Genomic DNA, 20,019 nt, shown 5'->3' on the forward strand with positions numbered 1-20,019 from the left:
GTTCAACACAGCAAAGTGCAAGGTTTTGCATTTGGGCCGGAAGAACCCCAGGCACCCGCACAGGCTGGGAGGAGTGGTCCTTGAGAGCAGCTCGGCAGAGAAGGACCTGGGGGTCCTGATGGACGAGAGACTGAACATGAGCCAGCAGTGCGCTCTGGCAGCTCGAAAGGCAAATGGGATCCTGGGCTCCATCAGGAGAGGGGTGGTCAGCAGGGACAGGGAGGTGATTGTCCCTCTCTACTCGGCTCTTGTGAGGCCCCATCTGGAGTACTGTGTCCAGGTGTGGAGCCCTCAGTACAAGAAAGACATTGAGATTTTGGAAAGGGTCCAGAGGAGGGCGACTAAGATGATCAGGGGGCTGGAGCACCTCCCCTATGAGGACAGGCTGAGGGAGTTGGGCTTGTTCAGCCTGGAGAAGAGAAGGCTGCGGGGTGACCTCATTGCAGCCTATCAATACCTGAAGGGAACCTACACCCACGAGGGGAGTAAACTCTTCAAAAGGGCTGACAACAGCAGGACTAGGGGAAATGGATCGAAGTTGAGGGAGGGAAGATTTAGGTTGGATGTTAGGGGGAAGTTCTTTACAAGGAGAGTGGTTAGGCCCTGGAACGGGCTGCCCAGGGAGGTTGTGGATGCCCCGTCCTTGGATGTGTTTAAGGCCAGGTTGGACGGGGTCCTGGGCAACCTGATCTGAATGTGTATGTTTGGTGGCCCTGCTAGGCAGGGGGGTTGGAACTACATGATCCTTGAGGTCCCTTCCAACCCGGGTGATTCTGTGATTCTGTGATTCTGTGAATTTCTGAAATCTCCCACTTCACTGTGTGCATCCATTCCACACTACTGAAGGAGACTTCTGTGAGTCCTCATTCTTCGACAGATGACCTGGCAGCTATTTTCAAAAGCCATCAAGGCTTCCTTTCCCAGAGGCCAGCATAAAAACATGAATTATTCTGCTGTGATTTTTGGCTTGTCCGGATGTTCTTCTCTTCAGCTGTATGATCAGAAGGAAGGCAACACTTTACAGATAGGGGCAACAGACAGCAGCTGCTAACATTGACAACACTAGTTAAATACTGGGCATGTGTTGGAGTTGTTGTGGTACTCACAAATTTTAAAGTCCTCTTTCATCTTGAACATTCTGAAATTTAAATTATTTTGTAACATGTATGTCTTTGTAAGCCAAGGTTGCCTGTCATTTTCACTGATGAGAGAGTTTGAAAATAAAAGGGTAAATTCAACTTGCCAGCATGGAACTAAAATGTGCTGTGAAGCTAAGGGGAAATTTGCTTGTGGAAGAAAAGATTTTGGCCTACAGGCCTTTATTTATCTCATTAATATATGCCAGAAGTTTCATTTAAGTAAATAAGATCATAGGGTTAGCTTTCTATTTAAACCTAGAATCCTGTTCCAGCATCTGAGATAAAGAGGAATGGGATGTTGCCTAGATTTCTGATCAGACAGTTATTCTTGTGACAAGTACTTGTGCAAACCTTCACTAGGTGATCATTTATACTCCAGGGATCTATTTATTAGAACAAAGGATGTTATCATTCTCATATAAGCAAGATGCACCTCTCATGACTTCATTATTATCTTTCAGAGGGTGAGGAAATCTTAAGAAAAACTAGCTTTTTAATTGCCAGTACACCAATGCAACCAGAGGGGAGTGCTGTGGGTGTTTGGTAAACAGCCAATTGACTACTTTAGCTTTCTGAACTTACATAATCTTATGTCTTTGCAGTAGCCACTTAATGTTGTCATTGTTTCAGTCCAGAGTCACTAACGCAGAGGCACTGTCAGTGGAGTTGATACTGTCTACACGTGCTGGAAGATAAAAAAAGGCTGACTGACAGCTGGAGAAAGATGATAAAGGTTGTCTGTTTTAATGCTTTTGCCATGAACTTCTGCCTCTGGGAATGAACACAGTTGCAGTTTTGTGGAAGTATGAATAAAGAAAAATGTAGGCAGAATGATGAATGGCCTCTTGTGATTGCTTGAATTTACCCTGCATTTTTTTCTGAATTACGCTCTTTGCATGACATAAGTCATATAAACAAGACAAGCCTGTTGTTAACACACTTTGTCTTGTTCTGTCAGGAATACTATCACCAGCTATAACCTGAAATATCACCTGGTAATGTGGATTAAAATTATTTTCTTTCAGTTACTGAAAACCTTCATTTTCTTCGTCTTCATTAGTGCATAGCTGATTTGAAACATCAGTGAGAGTTTTATAAAGAGCAATTTCAAGTTTATTAGAAAGGAGGGAGAGAAGTGCTAGAATTGTCAAGGATGCTTCTAAGCATAATTTCTTCCATGAATGCCATCCTCCCGCTATGTTTGATTTGAAGCTCTACATGGAAATGGTAAGGGTAGGGAGGAAGTTTAACCACACTGAACTCAGATTTGTTTCCTGACCAGTACCCTTCTGAAGTGCACAACTTTGCTGCAGTACAGAGCAGAGGAAACTTGGCAGTTTCTCCTGCAGTAGTCAGGATACAAGAAGGAAGCAAGCAAAAGACATGTGGCTGTTGTTGTTATTTGTCCTGAGAATAGTTGACAGTTGGAAGGCTGGACCCCTGCAAGCTCATCTTCTGTCTCCCAGCAGAATTTCGGCTGCTTTTCATTTAATCTAGAGTTTCAAGCCCTCCCCCAGACTGGACACCAGCTCTTTCTTTCTCCCTTTATTCCTTTCTCTTTCTCTCTTTCTCTCTCTTTTTTTCTTTTTCCTCCAAAGTTTTCTTTTAGAGAAGTGTAAACATAGATTCCTTCCTTAAAGGTTAAAATATTGCTATCTGTGTTTTTCTGATACTGTCAGAACCACTGAAGGACTCTTCATAGACTCTTTTCCCTTTGTCTTGGATCAGACTGAGTATATTTAGAGTCAGATTTTTTTCTTCTCTGGAAGACAGAAACTTCTTGATTTGCTTCAACTTGATCACTTGTGGCCATATCCCTTAAATGATGCAGAAGCTGATAGATCACTAGGCTCCTTTTTGCTTGCCTCCAGTGCACTTTAAAAAAAATATTTTTTTAAATTTATCTTATCTTAGCTTTGATAATGCCAGTGTATTTCTATGCTTGTGCTGATTCCGTACACTGATACTACAGAAATGTTTGGATTTTCATGGTGTAAAAGAAACAAAAAAAAAAAAAAAAAAAAAAAAGGGATTTTGACTATTTGACTTTAAAATAAGTTGTTCTGTGAGTTTGATTCCCTTCAGGTTTGTGATCTTTGTCTTGCTCTTCTTTCACTCTTGCTGATGGATAGCAGGCAAACTGGTCATCAAGGACAAAATCTGACTGGCTGCTGTTGTACTCACAGCCTGCAAGCAGTGTTGGATTTCTCTTTTGCCTTCCCCTGCAGGTGGATAGGCACCAAGTTACCAGTTGTTACTTCTCAAAACTATATTAGCTTTATGATTGCCTTTTCAAAGAGGGTTAGAATTGGTAACAGGCTTGAAAGTTGCTGATGAAATCTGACTGCAAACAGTATTGCTTAAGTCCTGGTTCCCCAACAAACCAGGCTCAGGGTTCCAAACAAAGTCTCAGAAATGAGCAATGTGTACCTAAGTCTGATTGATTTTTGGTTCCATTTCTGCATTTTGGATGAAATTTGACCAGAGTCATCTAAGAGAGAAGAACTCTGTGTAACCAGAGGAGCTGAAGAGATTGCTCTATAAATCTCAACTCAACAGTTTGCTCACATTAGGGGTTCAAAATTTACAGCTGGGTTATGCTGGTTGATGAAACACTTTTTCCTTCAGGAAGTTTTGTACATTGATGGCATGTGATGAACTTCTCAACATATGAAAAATAGTTGGTTTTTCAACTGGCACTTCTGAGATACCCTGTAAAATACTCAATCTGAAAAAAAAATCTGTTTCTGAAAGTTGTATCTTTTAAAGTTGAATGGCAAAAGCCTAGTCTCTGATGGGAATTATGGAAGCACTGTTGTGGGTTCAAGAGCAACTTGTGGAAAGCCACTCTTTACCATATCGACTTCCTTGAAGTATCCTGACATAGCTGACATATATCTGTTTTCTGGCCTGTAGTGAAGTGGTAGCTGCTTCTGTTGTCCTACAGATACGCACAACTCAGCTTCAGAAACTCAGTGCTTACTGCCATAATCTGATACAACTGGTGCAACCCCTGGTAAGAGGACCAAAGGTCATGTCGACAACATCCCTCTTCTTCAAGAAAAATATGTAAAAACCCAATACTTAATTCAAAGATGGATCCGCTGGGTTAGTAGGAAAGACCAGTCCAACGATGTGTCGAGAGCTGTTTCGGACTCTGCAGAAACCCACACAGCAAATCCACTCCCAGTGGTGTTGCAAGATAGCAAACTTGATGCTGCTCCTGCTGCATAGACAGGTAACTTGTAAATAATCTGAAGTCTTGATAACTCTGAATATCACTTAATTGCTGTAGTTACTGTATTTGGATCAATATGGGGAGGGACTTTGAAGAGTATGTGTTGCAGTGGAGATGATTAATGTACAGAATTGAACTGAAATCTGTGATCAGTGCTGTAGTGTCAGTGGAAATAAAGTAGATACTTAGAGCCATTCATTTGCAACCTCTGCTGCTTAATGTGTCGAATTCTACAAAACTTTAAGAAAGATGAATTTCCTGACTATCCCCCCTCACTTTCCCAAAGAAAGAAATGAGAATAACTCCTGTCTTACTCACACTTACACATGCAGTGTAAGGCTAGTGTCTGGCTGGGCATGAGGTGAGGATAAATGAAATTGTTTAGTGATGTAGTCTTTATTTTCTCTCTTTTTTCCCCCTTTCCTTGCAAATATAGGACCAAAACAAGAGCTGGTCTAAAATGCCTGAGATTCTGAATGCAAAGGAGTTAGTGCTGTCTGTGCCTCTTCTGAATTTTATCCAGAGGCCAGTTTTGTGAGAAGACTGAAAGAAGACTTGTGTATTAGCAATAGTGTAGAATAAAACCATGTTTTAGTTCAAACTGCTTGCCAGAAGGTGACATTTATGTAACAATCTTTCAGTAGGTTTGTTACGTTTTACTAGAAGTCAGTTCAAATAAATCTCCTGTAATTTATAATGGCCTATTCCATAATACTTGTGAGGTTGTAAAGAGCCAACTAGTAAAGGTATATTAACTTACAGAATCACTTAAGGAACTAATAACCCTTCCTCTAACTGTACAGATCTGGATTTAATATACTTCAAATCTACTTCGTTTGAACTCAAAGGTTCTGATATTCTGAAAGGCTGAGCACTCAGAATTTCAGCTGCAATTGATGGCATGCATTTGGCACTTCAGAAAAACAACTCCTAAGTCAATGTCAGTTAACTGTGATGTGAAGCTGATTGAGGTGAGGAGAATGACGAATACAGAAGATTCTTAACCAGACATATGAATACTTTCAGGTGTAATTATGAGTAACCGCCACTTTGCTATCACCTCTGGGATGCTGGTTGAAAAAGTTCCAAGTGGTATGTGCCTCTGTTTCTCACTGCCTTCCACTCCCAAGCTGCACATTTTTAAAATGCATTCAATAGAAAATAAAACTTTTTCCTGAAATAAAATGGAGGGCCACAATCTGATGATTTGTAAGGATGACATAGTTAATATCAAAAGTTAATGGTGATGACAGAATTTTCACCTGATGGGTGTCCACTTAATGGAAGAAAGTGTTTAGTGGTTGGCACTGGCCATATTCTTGCACAGAAAACTCTTAAGAATAAATGTTGGATGGGCTAGAAATCCAGAAGTCCTTTCTTTCTCCCATAGCTGCTACTTTGAAGACATGATTGAGGTATATTTGTGAAATGAGGCAGTTTGGTTTGCTAGTTGTCAAGCTTGGTACAATAAATTCTGCTGGCTTCAGCCTGTGTATTCTGACTCCTCTCCTTCTCACTAAACACATTTGCTAAGGCACACACAGGTACCCACAGGTAAAGTGTCTGCACACTGACCAGACCTTCCAGTCTCACCTGGAGCATGGGAGCATCTGCCTCCAGAGCAGCATGAAGATCCAGTGGCAGTACCTGGCCATTTCCCCATCGAAGAACGTTCTTTGAAGGTCCCCTTATCTGAATAGGATGGCTTGGTTTAGTCTTAAAGTTCTCTCACTCTTTAGTAATTTTATTGTTATGCTATTGGCAAAGCAGCTGTTGGTAGTAAGGAATTTTGAAGAAGTGTGGAAAGATTTCTAGATATAGATATCTAGACATCTAGATAGACAGATACATACTGATCAAATCTCAGTGCATTTTCCATTTCTTGTTTGGTTAATGCATGATCTCCCTCCTGAGTCTCTGGAACTCCTGGGGCATTGGCAGACTAAGTGATACATGATGTCTGGTGTTACCAAGCCAATAAAATAATGCTTTAAAAATAGAAATAAAATATAAAAATAAGATGTGGAAAAGGTTTCTTCTTGTGCTGGCACAAAGTCAGCATCTATCAAGCTGCCAAGTATTTTCCATCTTCAGCCCTGCTACAGCACAATGCCATGTTTAGCTCCTATGGCAGTGGCACAAAGCTACCTGTGGCCTGCCTAAGGAGGATGGGAGCTGCCAGGAGTGTGGAGGCAGCCTTGTCTGGGGCACGGTGCTCCTAGCACATCAAGAGGACAAGGGTTGGCAAGAATGTGCAGGGCTGGTAGGACAGGGAGAGGAAGGGGTTCCATGTGAGCATGCGTACCTGATGTTCAGGCACATCACTGCTCCTCTAGCTTCTTTACAGCTTCTGGAAGGTGGGGAAATAGTTCAAGTTCGGAAGAGGAGCAGTTATATGAAAGTCTCTGGCTTCACACCTAAGCATTCCTCTAGTTTCATATTCAAAATGATGTCTGCCAGACTTTTTGTCTCAAGGGAGGTTTTGGCATCTCAGAGGTGGGTTTCATCTCTTCCTCCCTTTTTTTACTGCAGAAAGTCTGAGGCAGCAGCCCCTGCACAGGGCGGCAATGATCTGAGCCCTGCTCCTTATCAGCACATGCTGCTATCTCAGGGAGAAAAAATTTGCCTGGAAAAATGAACCACGTGGAATAAAATGGTCTCATTTTTAAGGCCCTCTCCTCTCCTAGAACATGGGGATTTTTGCTAACGACTTTGATGAGAAATGTCTAATCTTCATTTAATGGGGATTTCTGAATTTGTGAAACACATACAGGAAATGTTCCCACAAGCAGTAAGGGTTCTTATAGCCACACTTAGCGTGGTAGAGTAGGGGGAAGGAAAATGTCTAAAATACATGCAGGAATATTACTCAACAAAGGAGTTTCCCTACACAGTATTCCAGCACTACAGTCCATCCAGGCCACTTCTGTCACCCGGGGTTGAACAATACATGCGCTTCTGCTCTCTGCTGATCGGAAGGGGAGATGCATGACTGTGGTTAATATACCCTTAGTACTTACTGCTCTTGTTCTATTATCTTTTGTTACTGCAGGACTTTCAGGCCTCAGGTTGTGCTACATTTGCTCTGAAATCAGAAGAAAAAGAATTATTCTCTGAAGAGTTTGTGACTGAGGTTGCATCTTTCAAAGATGGAGATTCTGAAATAGGGTGTGTGAAGGGGGATATCTGATGTTTGCATGTTATTTTCTGCCCCGTAGCTGGCTTCTGCCTAGTTGAACGCCTAAGGTCAAAGAACCCACAATGCTTTTGGGATGACCTGATTTTGAAATGCATGTTGGTAATCTGATCTTTAAGATACTGGGCCGTACCCTGGCTGGTACATTATGATGATCCAAGCAGAGCCTAGTCTGAAGCAGTTTCTGCGTTGGAAATAATAGTAGGATGAAAATCTTTGGTGTGGAAAAGAAATAACAGGACTGCTGGTCTGAAGCCAGCAAGAATCTCTTGTTCATGTTATAAGACAACACAGGAACTTTCCAGGCTGAGGTAAAGTGCATACACTGATCCATCAGAGTGAGGGGAATTCACCAAATGCTGTTTGTGCTGACCTTATTTTGTTATCTATGATGTTTTCTGAGTGCGTTGCTGTAGTTTTGGGCAGTAGAAGAGGAATTAGGAAAATAAATCAATATCAAACACGCAGGCTCTTTCCAGTTCTTCTTAATGGGTTTGATAACAGCATGATGTAAAGGCTGCCCATTTCAGACTGGTTTTAAAAAATACACCCCTCTTCATTCTCCTGTGGATTTAATGATCCAGTCTTGTAAATCTTAGCAGATAACTGAGAGTGGTGTTACCTAATCCTAATGGGAAGAGTGGATCTGTATCTCAGATTAAGCAAATGTCAAAAGTAAATATCAAGGATGAATGAATTCATGGTATACATGTCCACGGTGTATATGTGTCCCCTTTTTTTTAGCTCAAGATGCTCAAGCTGCACAATTAGCCAAGCACCTCCTAGGCTGGCTTAGGAATTTTGTTCTTTGCATTTTGGTTCCAAACCAGCTGCTGAGCACTGGGGAAGTAACTTTGGAGCTTCCCACTGCATTTTGCCATTGCCTAGGGACTTTTGGTGGTGAGGTCAGATCAGGTGATGCTGCTCCTCTTCTGCTGTGGCTGCTCATCAGGCACATCAGTGTGGGTGTAGACACGGCTAGAGAGGAGTTGGGGAGGGTAATACATGGGGTAGGACTTTTCTCAAGCTGCTTCTACCACTAGATCTCTCTAGAAGTGCAACACTGAGTATGCAAAAGCACTCAGTGCTGACTCTACAGAGGCAGTGGAAATTTTATAGCTGAATTCAATCTGCTCAGTGTTTTGCCAGCATTACCACATACAAAAATCTTAGCCATGGGGTCTGAACAAGAAGGAAAACCCTAGTGCAACAATATTCTTAGGGGCATAACAAAAGGCTGTAGAGATGTCTTTGGGTGTATTTTTATATTTAAACATGGTGGCCAATGTACAGTGATTAAAAATGCAGTGGTATTTTTTCTCCCTTTTATCCCTACAAACAGAAAATGCAAGAGCTTTGCTTTTTTTGTAAAAAAGCAAATATGCTTGTGATTCAGGGAGAGTACTTACAGAAGAAAAATGTAGCTGAAATTACATAGACTAGATACATCAAAATCAATGCATTTAATAAAATATCTTTTTTTTTTTCTCTCTCTCTCTAAAAGTTGTTGTAAAAACAAGTGTGTTTACATTGGTTCAAAAAGGAGATCAAGTTTTTTGCTCTGATGGTACATAATCACCATTCAAATGTATTAAGCCAATTAGACAAATGTATTTGGAGGATTTGAATGAATAGGCCAGGCAAGCTTTTTTTCTTTTGCTTCTCTGTTAAATGAATGATAGATTGAGTCTTTGGTTACAGTTTTGGCTGGTGCTGGGATTTCTGAGATCCCGACATAATTTTTTTTTGCTATCCTTGAGCTGGTGGTGATGGTGTATGCATTGCTTCTGTAGCATTTCATGGAGGACATGCAAAACGTTTCTTTCATCCCTCTTCTGAAGTTTGCATTATACACTGAGTACAGGGTTGGCTTAGAAGCTGAAGAACTGAAAGAGATCCATGTGACAGCCATGAAAATCAAGGAACTTTTCCTGTAGTCTGTTTCCTCTGGGTGCCACAGTTGTATCACATAAAATGGGAGCCAGGACAGGAGAAACACTAAATTTAACATTAAGAACATCTTGATTGTTTTCACTTTCGTTCTTGGGACAATATTCATTGTTCTTCTAACAGTCCTGCCATCAGTGCCTATTCTCCAAATGTACTTAATGACCTTTTGGTAGAATAGGATAATGAGGATGGATGGGGTCAAAAACACCACCAAGAGATGGATAATACTGTAGATGGCTCCTTCCCAAGAACCTGGGAGAAAAAAGTTGCAATGGTCATCCTCATTGGAGCCATAGAAAAAGAAAATGGGTGATGTAAATGCAAGATCAAAGATCCAAGCTGCTACAATCATTTTCTTGGCTTTCTCTCTTGACACCTTGAAGCTCAGTGGGTAGACAATAGTGTAGAATCGATCCACACATATGGAGAGGAGCACATATATCTGGACTCCAGGAGTGAAATACTGAATATACCTTACCAGTTTGCACATCACATTCCCCAGTGTCCACCTGCCTGCTGTAAACTGAAGCAGCACAAATGGTGCACTTCCAACACTGATGAGAAGATCTGCACAAGCCATGGAGACAACAAAATAGTTGGTGGTTGATTGCGTCCTCCTGCTCCTGTGGATCACTAAGCAAACGAGGGAGTTTCCAAAGATGGAAATTATCCACAGTACTCCAAAAACCATGCTGGCTGATACAATTTCCCCTGGCTTCAACTCATACTGCAAGACAGTGCGGTTCTTGCTTGGCCTGGGCTCCTGGGGTGACTCTGTCATCTCATGGTCAGCTGCAGGAAGGGAGGTCTTGGGGTAGCTTTTGTTCTGCAGCAGAAGCAATAATGTAGGGAGAACAAAAGAAACGTTGTTGTTGTCCGTACTATGGTCAAACATGACAGTCATGTCTCCTGCTTGGGCTCTGTATAAATGAAGACAAAATGTTATAAGTATTTGTGAAAACTTACTTTAATCAATGAATAATAATTTTAAATTGAATATGTGAATTTCAGAGAAATAGTCAGAAATATATTACAAGATTTTCTAATATAGCAATAATCACTATGTTTCCCATAGATTGTCTTAAACTTCACAAGCATTAAATGGCAGAACATGTTGTACTGCTGACTGTGCATGTATGGACATCTTGCCTGATGCTCTGAAAAATGTCCATTCAATCCAATTCCAGGTGAACTGCAAAACCTTCTTCTCATTAGAAATGGAAGTTCTGTTCCTGTGGTTACAATATGAGAGTCTTTAGCTCTAGAGACTTTGTACTAACTCAGATATATCAGGATTAATCTGTTAGCAAAAAAAAAAACAGTTCATCCCAGAAGCCAAATGAGAAAGTCAAAAACCACCACAGTCTTCCCTGAGATTTCAAGTGATCCAGATCAGCAGATTTGCTTTCTGAGGTTTTATCCAGTGTTTTTCTGACGTTTTTTTTTTCTCTGCCTTTATCTAGCTTTACACCAACTACTTTCTGTAAGCACAAAGCTACCAAATGAGTCTTCAAGAACACAATAAAAAAATAGCCAGATGTGGAAGAGGAAAAGATGTACTAATTGTTTGATGTGATTACAGAAGATGTTTTCCTTGAGCTATTTAGACTTAGTGTTCACCAGCTGATCTTAACGAAACACTGTGTGCATGGCACATCTGCATAGATGCAGCCACTCTGCGCAGAACAGCTGGGCTGTGACAGGAACCTGCTGTGTCATCTCCAAGTCTTGGCCCCACAGCATCAGCCCCACAACATGCTTGGCTGCTGGCTGGGAACCAGAAAGTGGGTCAGTGCATGAGTCACCAACACTACTCACAGAGAAGCTAGCCTTATTGAGCAGCTTTTGTGTTCATCTAAACTGCAAACATCTCATATTAAGTTTAGCTGAAGCGGTCTAAGGCTGATAACTGCCAGTGTTGTTTCAGGAATGTTATGCGAGTCCCTCTTTTCAAAAACAGTTGGGGATACAAGGAGAGGACATCCAGAGACCAAGAAGTGCGTGTCAGCTGTCTGGAAGGGACCTCAGCCTTCAGGAGATACCCTGCCCCTCGTCCTTTCTCATGCTGCCCAGTCTGGCCTCTGCTTCTCCCTCATCCTTACCTGCCTTACCTAAATGTTTTCTTAGTAGATTTTCCTGGCAGAAGAGTCCTGGTTCCTGAAGTAACCCCTTTCCCCCTCTCCATCTAGTGTTCTCCTGGAGATATCCTGCCTTTGCCAACAGTCTGCAGGGTAATAGGGTGCTTTCTTTGGCAGAGTGGCAGGATGCACTGTCAGCACAACCTGCTGAATTGCATGCTGGAATGATCTGTAATAGAATAATACATGTGGAGCCTATTAGCCAGATATAAAAGAACTATTATATTCTTCCTTAATTTCCCTTCTTGACATGCAAAGGTATCTGCCACTCAGAAATATCCAGCTGCAATTCTCATGCCCCTTTTTGCTGCTTTGCTAACTAAAATGCAATTAAGTGTCAATGAACTGTCAAACTTGCATGTATGAAAAACGGCACTGAGCTCTTTATTTTCCCTCTGCCTTCTTTGTCAGTAAGCAGGTATTGGACACACAAAAAAGTAAAAATTACATAAATACATAAGGCCTAATGACATTTTTGTTTATTTTAAAAATACTTCTGCTTGTTTTTCCATTTAAATAAAAACAACATAAATCTGAGTTAAATTACACTTTTACTAGTTGAGAATCTGCACTGATGCAGCTATACCAAAATTCTCACTCTTTTGTTCTAAATATTTTGGAGTAAGAATCCTCTTAATATTGATATGAGGACTTCCTATGTTTTTGTTTAAAATCTGAAGCTTTGTAGATTTATGTGGAAATCAATAGGGTATAAGGAAATTTTCATTATCATCAAAGAGGGATTTCCTGGTACTGCATGTCCTACCTTATGGACTTGCTTTGTAATGTGAAAGCCCAAATGCATCATTTCCAGGGATATGCCTTTGAGTTGATAGTGAAAGAAATGCTAACTCTTCAGAAGAGGTCTGTTACTCAGAGAAGAAGTACCTGAGCCACAAGAATGACATAAAATCACTGCCACATCTTCTGTGCTGCTGTATAAAACCTAAATGGCATAGTTACTACATGTTTACTGTCCTGTCTAGAAATGTCATTTCCATTGCAATTTGGAGCAGTAAAACCTAAAAAGATTCAAAAAGGAATGCAACAGATGGTCTTTTTTAGTGCTTAATCAAAAGAATAAATATTTTTCCCAGTCACTGTTTTTTTTTTTTTTTTTTTTTTTTAGGAACAAAAGATAGCTAAGTAAATAGCAAAGTGGCTTTTTTATCCAATGTGTTTAAGTCCTCTGCATCATCACTGCAAAATGCTGGTCATGCTGAGGCCCAGACAGTTATTTGAAGGACATTATGTTGGTCTTTTACTCCATGAACTCCCCTCTCAGAAGAATTTCTTGGGAGTAGCTGCCAGACTGCAAGAGGAATGCTCCATCTAAAGGAGTTTAATCCATGTGAGAAGCAGGAGTAAATTGAATCAGGATGGGGTGCTTTTGTCTGGGTATAAGATGCTAGGAGGTGACATTCACTCTTGCCTTAACTCAAATTAACTACGCTACATGTGCTGGGTCTCAGTGCAATAATCCTTTTACAGAATAGCACAGAGCCTTTTGACCTGTAACTGTCTCTTGCTGCATAGGGATGCCTGTGTGCATCTTGAGGCCATTCAGTACTTGTGCTTCCAGGGTAGGAATGTGGCTGCACATGCTTCTGAAAGCATGCAGATTCCCTGCCAGTTCTTGTCTCTGTGCTAGTATTCATAAAAACTCGAAGCTCCTCACCCTGCTCTTGTTATGAAGGCTTTCCTATTCTCCACCTGCTCTTCTGAGCACAGCCTGGAAATCTCTTGAGTATGTTCTTACTCTCTTCATTCCTGTACACAGGGATAGAAAACATCTGTCTCTCTTCTATTAGGAGAACAAGACTTTTGAGATTCATCTTTTGAGATTCAAACCCATATTTTATATACCGCTGTCCGCACCCCTGCTTCTGCCCTCTGCTGGCAGAGAATCCTGTTCAGCAGCATCGTTAGCTAAAGGTCGTGTGCCTGGAGGTGTGGGTAAGCCGGTGTACAGTAAAAGCTTCTGAACTGAACTGACAGTGTAAGCTGACACACATTGCTATATTTTATGTCTGCTTGTTGTATTTTATATCTGCTGCCTAGCCTATACTGCAGGGTGAGAGAGTAGGAAATGGGGATGGAATCAAGTAAAGGAATTCCTTATTTCCATCACATATAACTACCGTATGTTGTTTTCAGCTACTGCATGAATCTCAACAATATTTTTCTGCTATGTGTGTGAGGAAAATAAGTGGCTGACTGGGCTTAGTAATTGGTGAGCCATGCAGAAACTCACCAGCCAGGAACTGGGTCCACATGTTGCTTCTGGATGTCACTTCACATCTGAAGCAACTCCTCTGGCTGCAGAGCTGGGCCTTGAGTTTTGGCCCAGAGGCTCATGAGTTTGGTAAACATTCAGTGTTGAAGAACATGTGCAAGTTACAAGGTACTGCGCATTGGCTGAGACTCTTAAAGACAGTGCCAAGATATACAAACAAGAAAAAAGGTTATGGTCTTCTGTTTTAGGCGTAATTCTTCTTACTCAAAAGGAAGATCCACTGAATATTAAAAATCTCTAAGCTCTGTTCTACTCTCCTACTGCTGTGGCTAGTAGCCAAAACTTTAGCTGAATACTGATTGAAAAACGATGACAGAACCCATATCTCTTTGCCCATTGTGACTGTGGGGGGCAGGAAGATTGGGAGCAAGGAGGAGGGGGGCTGACCTAATTTCCAACCCTGCTTTCAAAACAGGTTCCACCTACTGATGTTGTGCAACAAAAGCTTGAAATATTCTTCTGCAGGCTCTGCTTTCTTCAGTGGGGAATGAGGCTGTCCTTCCCTGATTCAGAGGTAAAAAAAAATAGGTGTACTCTCCCACACTCGTACACTCATTTTTGGCAACACCAGGCCCTGTTCAAAGCACAACACACACTTGTGCTTGATGTGAGGAATGCAATGCTTACAGGACTAGTTTTTCATGGTGGGTGTTGACAGATGAGCTGTGATGAATCTCATGCCTGGCTGATTTTTCTGCCTATCTCCTGGAAATTCTCATCCTCTCCCCACCAAGCCTCCTCTCCCCCGCATGGAAAACATGCCAGCAGCATATGTGAGGGTGACAGCAGCTCAGCTCACACTGACAATTTACTTAGGAGAATATATATATTTTCTTCTTCTACATAAAAATTTCACACAGGAATGATTTCTTGACATTAAGTTGTAAAAGTTGCTTTATCAGCACTCATGCAGTGAATATGGTTACAATATTTATGCACTGGTCCAAACTTTCATGTCTGGAATGAATGTCTGCTTTATGATCCTGTATCTTCTCCAGTAAGACAGATCTAGAGCTCACGTGACACGGGTCACTTGTGCCAGGTGTAGAGCGGAAGAGTAGGATGGTACTGGTGTCTAATAATAATGCCAGGGGTAGAGCTGCCAGAGACCTGAATATGATTTCATGAAGACTTATGTGATAGGAATAAAAGAAGAAGTCCCAAACAATCAGTAGGAGGATGCTCCTATGGCCTCTGTCAGAGGATATGGTTTAGTGAGAGCTTTTCATGGCCTTCTCATACTGACTTTTCTGAGGAAGCAGGAGGGAACTGGAGGCCATGCAAAGCCTGCAGTTAGGTTGGAAATGCCTGGTGTAGAAATGGTTGTTGGAAGGGATGTCCCGACTGAGCTGAGCTCAGGGAAGACTAAGCCACTGAGGAAGAAGCAGTCCCTGCACTGGAGACACTTACTTGGGCAGGGTGCCAGCTGCAAGACTTGTTCTGGCTGCCAATTGAAAGGAAAGTAGGGAGAGATGGAAGATGTTGTAATGGATAAATCTTAAAAACACAAATACTGCTTCAAGTTTTGTTGCTGAGAAGACTGAGGTTGAGGTAGGAAGGGGAAGTGGGCTCTGCTTGAGGCTTATCCTGCATTCTCTGGTTGACATTTCTCTGATTGGGAGTCACACTGAATTGCTGGACACCTGAGAGAAGATGCCTGGTGGGACTGCCAAAGGAAAAAATCACATGAGATTATGTGGTGCAACCCAGATGAAATTGCACTGCACAGCTTCACAAGCAGAGGCTTCACAGGAGTACTGTGGAGGTGTGAGGGTTTGCAAGCTCTCCCTCTGAGCTGAAGAGCAGAGCTCCCCAAATGTATTAAAGGTACAGAAATTTCTTCCCTTACTGTCTCATCCTGACTTCAGTATATTTCAAATAAACTCACAAATCAAGATTCCAAAACCCAGTAATTATACACTGAAAGAGTGATTTACTGACAACCCTTTCGAGAACCACTGTTAAAGATCCTTGCCAGAAAGAACTGGCTTGGAACCCTACCTCATACAAACAAATGGCCTTTTGAAAGTAGAAGGCAGTTTTACTTCTCTTTAACTCTGTGGAACCAACATATTGCTTGTCATCCTAGAAGTCATCTGGATACATGAAAAATATTGCTATGCATTTTTAGAGAGTATCTGCCTGAATTAGCAAAAACGGAGTCGTCTTCTTGCCTCTGCTGGGTACAGATAAGCAAAGATTACTGCACCTGTGTTTTTTTTCCTAAGAAGATGCATCCAGGCACCCAAACAGAAGAAGGGACTTAATTCTTTCAAAAGCGATAATTAAAAATTAATGGCAGAAAAACACAAAAGTGGCTACAATGGTGCAATTTCAAGGGGAAAGAAGAAGCTGCATGAATGCATCTGGCAACTGAGAGTAACAGATGGGCAGACTGGTCTGCTTCTTCTCAGTTATTTTCTTTCATCATACTGTCCATGTCAGGGGATTGTTTGAAAGCAAATAAATCCCATATAAAAATACTGAATGTTGATACACAATGCATATATTTATATAGAAAATGAAGACGTTTATTCTGCAGTAGTTCTACTCACCCTTTTGCTTTCAACAGAATCACCTCAACATTCAAGCCTTGCAGAGTGTTTATCCCTGAATAAAGCTCTCCTTGCTAAAACCCATGGATTTTAAAAGCATGTATGAAAATATACATGAAGTAAGTCGCTGGAGAAGATCATCTTTCTTTACAAGGATAGCTATTCCTTTAGCTACAACATTGCTCAGCATAGCACCTATAGATACACGTACCTGTTCCAAAGCATAATCCCAGAAGTCCTGGTCTCGTCCTTCTTCCTTTTATAATCCCAAGTGAAGTCATATTGAAGAACACGCAGTATGTTCACATCTGTGCCCGGCCACTTGCAAATCCAATAGAAGGAGGGGTGGGTTATTATGCCCCTTTACTTTAAGGGAAAACGACGTGTTGCAGGGCTGGCTGCTGACTCGCGCTGTTCCCTCCTCCCCCGCCCCGTCTCGGCCTCTCCCGTCAGCACCGCGGACAGCGGCACGGCTCCCGCCCCGGCCCCGTGGCCCCGACGGGGTGGCCGCTGGGTGCCCCGGTTCTTCCCCACCGCTCTGCCGGCTGCGGTGGCTGGCGGTCGGCGCTGACGTCCCGGTTGCTATGGTGAGCAGCGGCTGCTGGGGAGGATGCCATGCCTCTTTCGCCATGGTCGCCATGAGACCCTGCCTCCTGAAAGAGAAAGGGATAGTGGATAAGGACAGGGAGGTGGAGGGAATTTTCAATTAGCTGCCTTTGGGAATGCATGCTCTTTTTCTTTCTTTCTTTCTTCTTCTTCGTCTTCTTTTTTTTTTTTTTAATTTTTTTATCATTTTTTTTTCATTATCATACAGATACTGAGACTAATTAGGAGAAAAAAATAATAGAGAAATCAGAGTGTCTGTTTCCCATTTGGAATTAGACATCTTTTTTCAATATGGAGTATAACACTGACATAATTTCTTTTAAAATGTTTTCTGCCACATATGCTTTAATAAGAAATACGTAATAATGACAATTCTCCTCAGTATTCAAAAGTGAGTCTCTCACAGGTGCTGTGGGATCAGTGTGCACAAAGCCATTGACCTTGATGTGATGCATCCACACGTGCTGAAAGAGCTGGCAGAGATGACTGCCGAACTGCTATCTATTATCTTTCACAGGTCTTAGAGAACAGGAGAGGTACCTCAAGACTGGGAGATAGCCAGTGTCACTCCAGTCTTCAAAATGGACAAGAATAACAGAATCACAGAATTGTAGGGGTTGGAGGGGACCTCTAGAGATCATTGAGTCCAACCCCCCCTGCAAAGCAGGCTCCCTAGACCAGGCTGCAGAGGTAGGCGCCCAGGCAGATCTTGAGTATCTCCAGAGAAGGAGATTCCAAAACCTCCCTGAACAACCTGTTCCAGTGCTCCCTCACACTCACTGTGATAAAATTCCTTCACAAATTTGTGTGGAGCTTCCTAACAAAAGCAAATATAGAGTCTTGCACTTGGGAAGGAGTAACTACATGTGTCAGTACAGACTGTGGAATGACCTGCTGAAGAGAAGCTCTGTGGAGAAGGACCTGGGGGTCCTGGTGGACTATAGGTTATCAGTGCATCAGCAATGTGGCTAGGTGACCAACAAGGCCACTGGGATCCTGAAGTGCATTAAAAGGAGTGTGACCAGAAGGTAACTTGAGGTTGCTGAGGGAGTTGGCGGAGGTGATGGCTGAGATGATTTTCACCATATAACAGCATTCCTGGTCAAGCAGAGAGGTCCCGGAGGATTGGAGGCTCACCACTGTGACTTTCTTCTACAAGGAGGATCAGGGAAACTACAGCCTGACCTCGGTGCTGGGGAAGCTTATGGAGCAGACCATCTTGAGTGAGATCACATGGCATGTGCAGGGAGGATCAGGCTCAGCCAGCATGGGTTCATAAAAGGCATGTTGAACAACTTAATCTCCTTCTGTGAATGAATGACCCTTCTGGTGGGTGAGGGAAAGGCTGTTGGTGTGGTCTACCTAGACTTCAGCAGAGCCTTTGACACTGTCTCTCACAGTATTCTCCCAGGGAAGCTAGCAACCTGTAGCTTGGACAGGTACACTCTTTGCTGGGTAAAGAATTGACTGGAGGGTTGGGCCCAGAGAGTTGTGGTGAATGGAGATAAATGCAGCTGGCAACCGGTCATAAGTGGTGTTCCCCAGAGGTTGGTACTGAAGCCTGTCCTCTTCAGTATCTTTATTGATGATCTGAATGAGGGCATCGAGTGCAGCCGTAGTAAGTCTGCAGATGACACTAAGTTTGGGAGAAAGTGTCAATCTTCCTGAGGGTAGGAAGTCCCTTCAGAGGGATCTGGACAGGCTGGATCATGGGGCTGAGGCCAGTGGAATGAAGTTCAAGAAGCTCTGGGGCCTGCACTTTGGCACTTTGTCTGCAACAACCCCAGGCTTGGGACAGAGTGGCTGGAAGACTGTGTGGAAGAAAGAATCTGGGGCTGTTGGTCGATGCTTGACTAAACAAGAGCCAGCAGTGTGCACAGGTGGCCAATGGCATCCTGGCTTGTATCAGAAATAGTGTATCCCCTCACTCAGCTCTGGTGAGGCTGCACCTCAAGTACTGTGTTCAGTTTTGGGTCCCTCACTACTAGAAATACATTGAGGCCCTGGAGTGTGTTCAGAGAAGAGCAGTGAGGCTTGTTAGGGGTCTGGAGAACAAACCTTATAAGGAGTGGCTGAGGGAACTGGATTGTTCATTCCGGAGAAGAGGAGGCTCAGGGGACATCTTAAGGCTCTCTACAACTACCTGAAAGGAAGTTGTGGTGAGGTGGATGGTCAGCCTATTCTCCTGCATACCTAGTGATAGGACTAGAGAGAATGGCCTCAGTTTGCACAGGGGAGATTCAGGTTGGATATTAGGATAAAATTATTCTTCTATAGAGTGGTCAGCTGCTGGAATAGATTGCCCAGGGAGGTAGAGGGGTTCAGGAATCATTTAGATGTTGTATTGAGGAACATCGATTAGTGGGGAAATATTGGTGGTAGGTGGATGCTTGGATCCTGGAGATATTTTCCAGTCTTAATGATTCTGTGATTCTATTATTCTAATGATATCTAAGGATAGAATAGTTTTGCTTGTTTCTTCCTGTTTAAATCCCAACAATGGTTCAGAGAGTAGCAAGCAGACCCATAGCTAAGCTAGAGATGTAGTTCTGCTTGCTGTCTTTAGACTCCTGTAAAATCTGAGCAAAACCCTGAAGAGAAACTGAAATTCTGGGATAACTAGCTCAGGGGACATCTTATCTCCATTTCATGTGGAAATAGTAAGTTGCCCAAAGTAAAAGGTGGCTTGCTCTTATTTGCATTCAGAAAAGCAGTTTTTGCTTCATTAAGGCTCAATTTGAACTAGATGTCTTTGTCTCTTCTCTAAGCACTATATGCAAAGCAGAATTCACTGTGCCTTGAAGTTAATATTCTGCAGTGTGAATTCTAATAGCTGACATTTAATTGATCTGCATACATGGAGCTCAGCTGAGATGAATCACATTTGTGTCTGCCACATCT

General features: G+C 42.4%; 1 protein-coding gene across 1 annotated transcript; it reads right to left on the minus strand.

Moving 5' to 3' along the window:
• Positions 1-9,173: 9,173 nt before the first annotated feature.
• Positions 9,174-16,737, minus strand: GPR19 (G protein-coupled receptor 19). Its single transcript, XM_042835095.1, has 2 exons — positions 16,724-16,737; positions 9,174-10,443 (listed from the first exon to the last, which is right to left on the minus strand). The coding sequence occupies exons 1-2, from the start codon at positions 16,735-16,737 to the stop codon at positions 9,174-9,176; spliced, it is 1,284 nt and encodes a 427-aa protein (XP_042691029.1).
• Between the last annotated feature and the right edge of the window lie 3,282 nt (positions 16,738-20,019).

Source organism: Centrocercus urophasianus, unplaced genomic scaffold, assembly GCF_019232065.1.
Source record: "Centrocercus urophasianus isolate 14NV4802_14NV808 unplaced genomic scaffold, USGS_Curo_1.0 seq_5, whole genome shotgun sequence".
Lineage (NCBI taxonomy): Eukaryota > Metazoa > Chordata > Aves > Galliformes > Phasianidae > Centrocercus > Centrocercus urophasianus.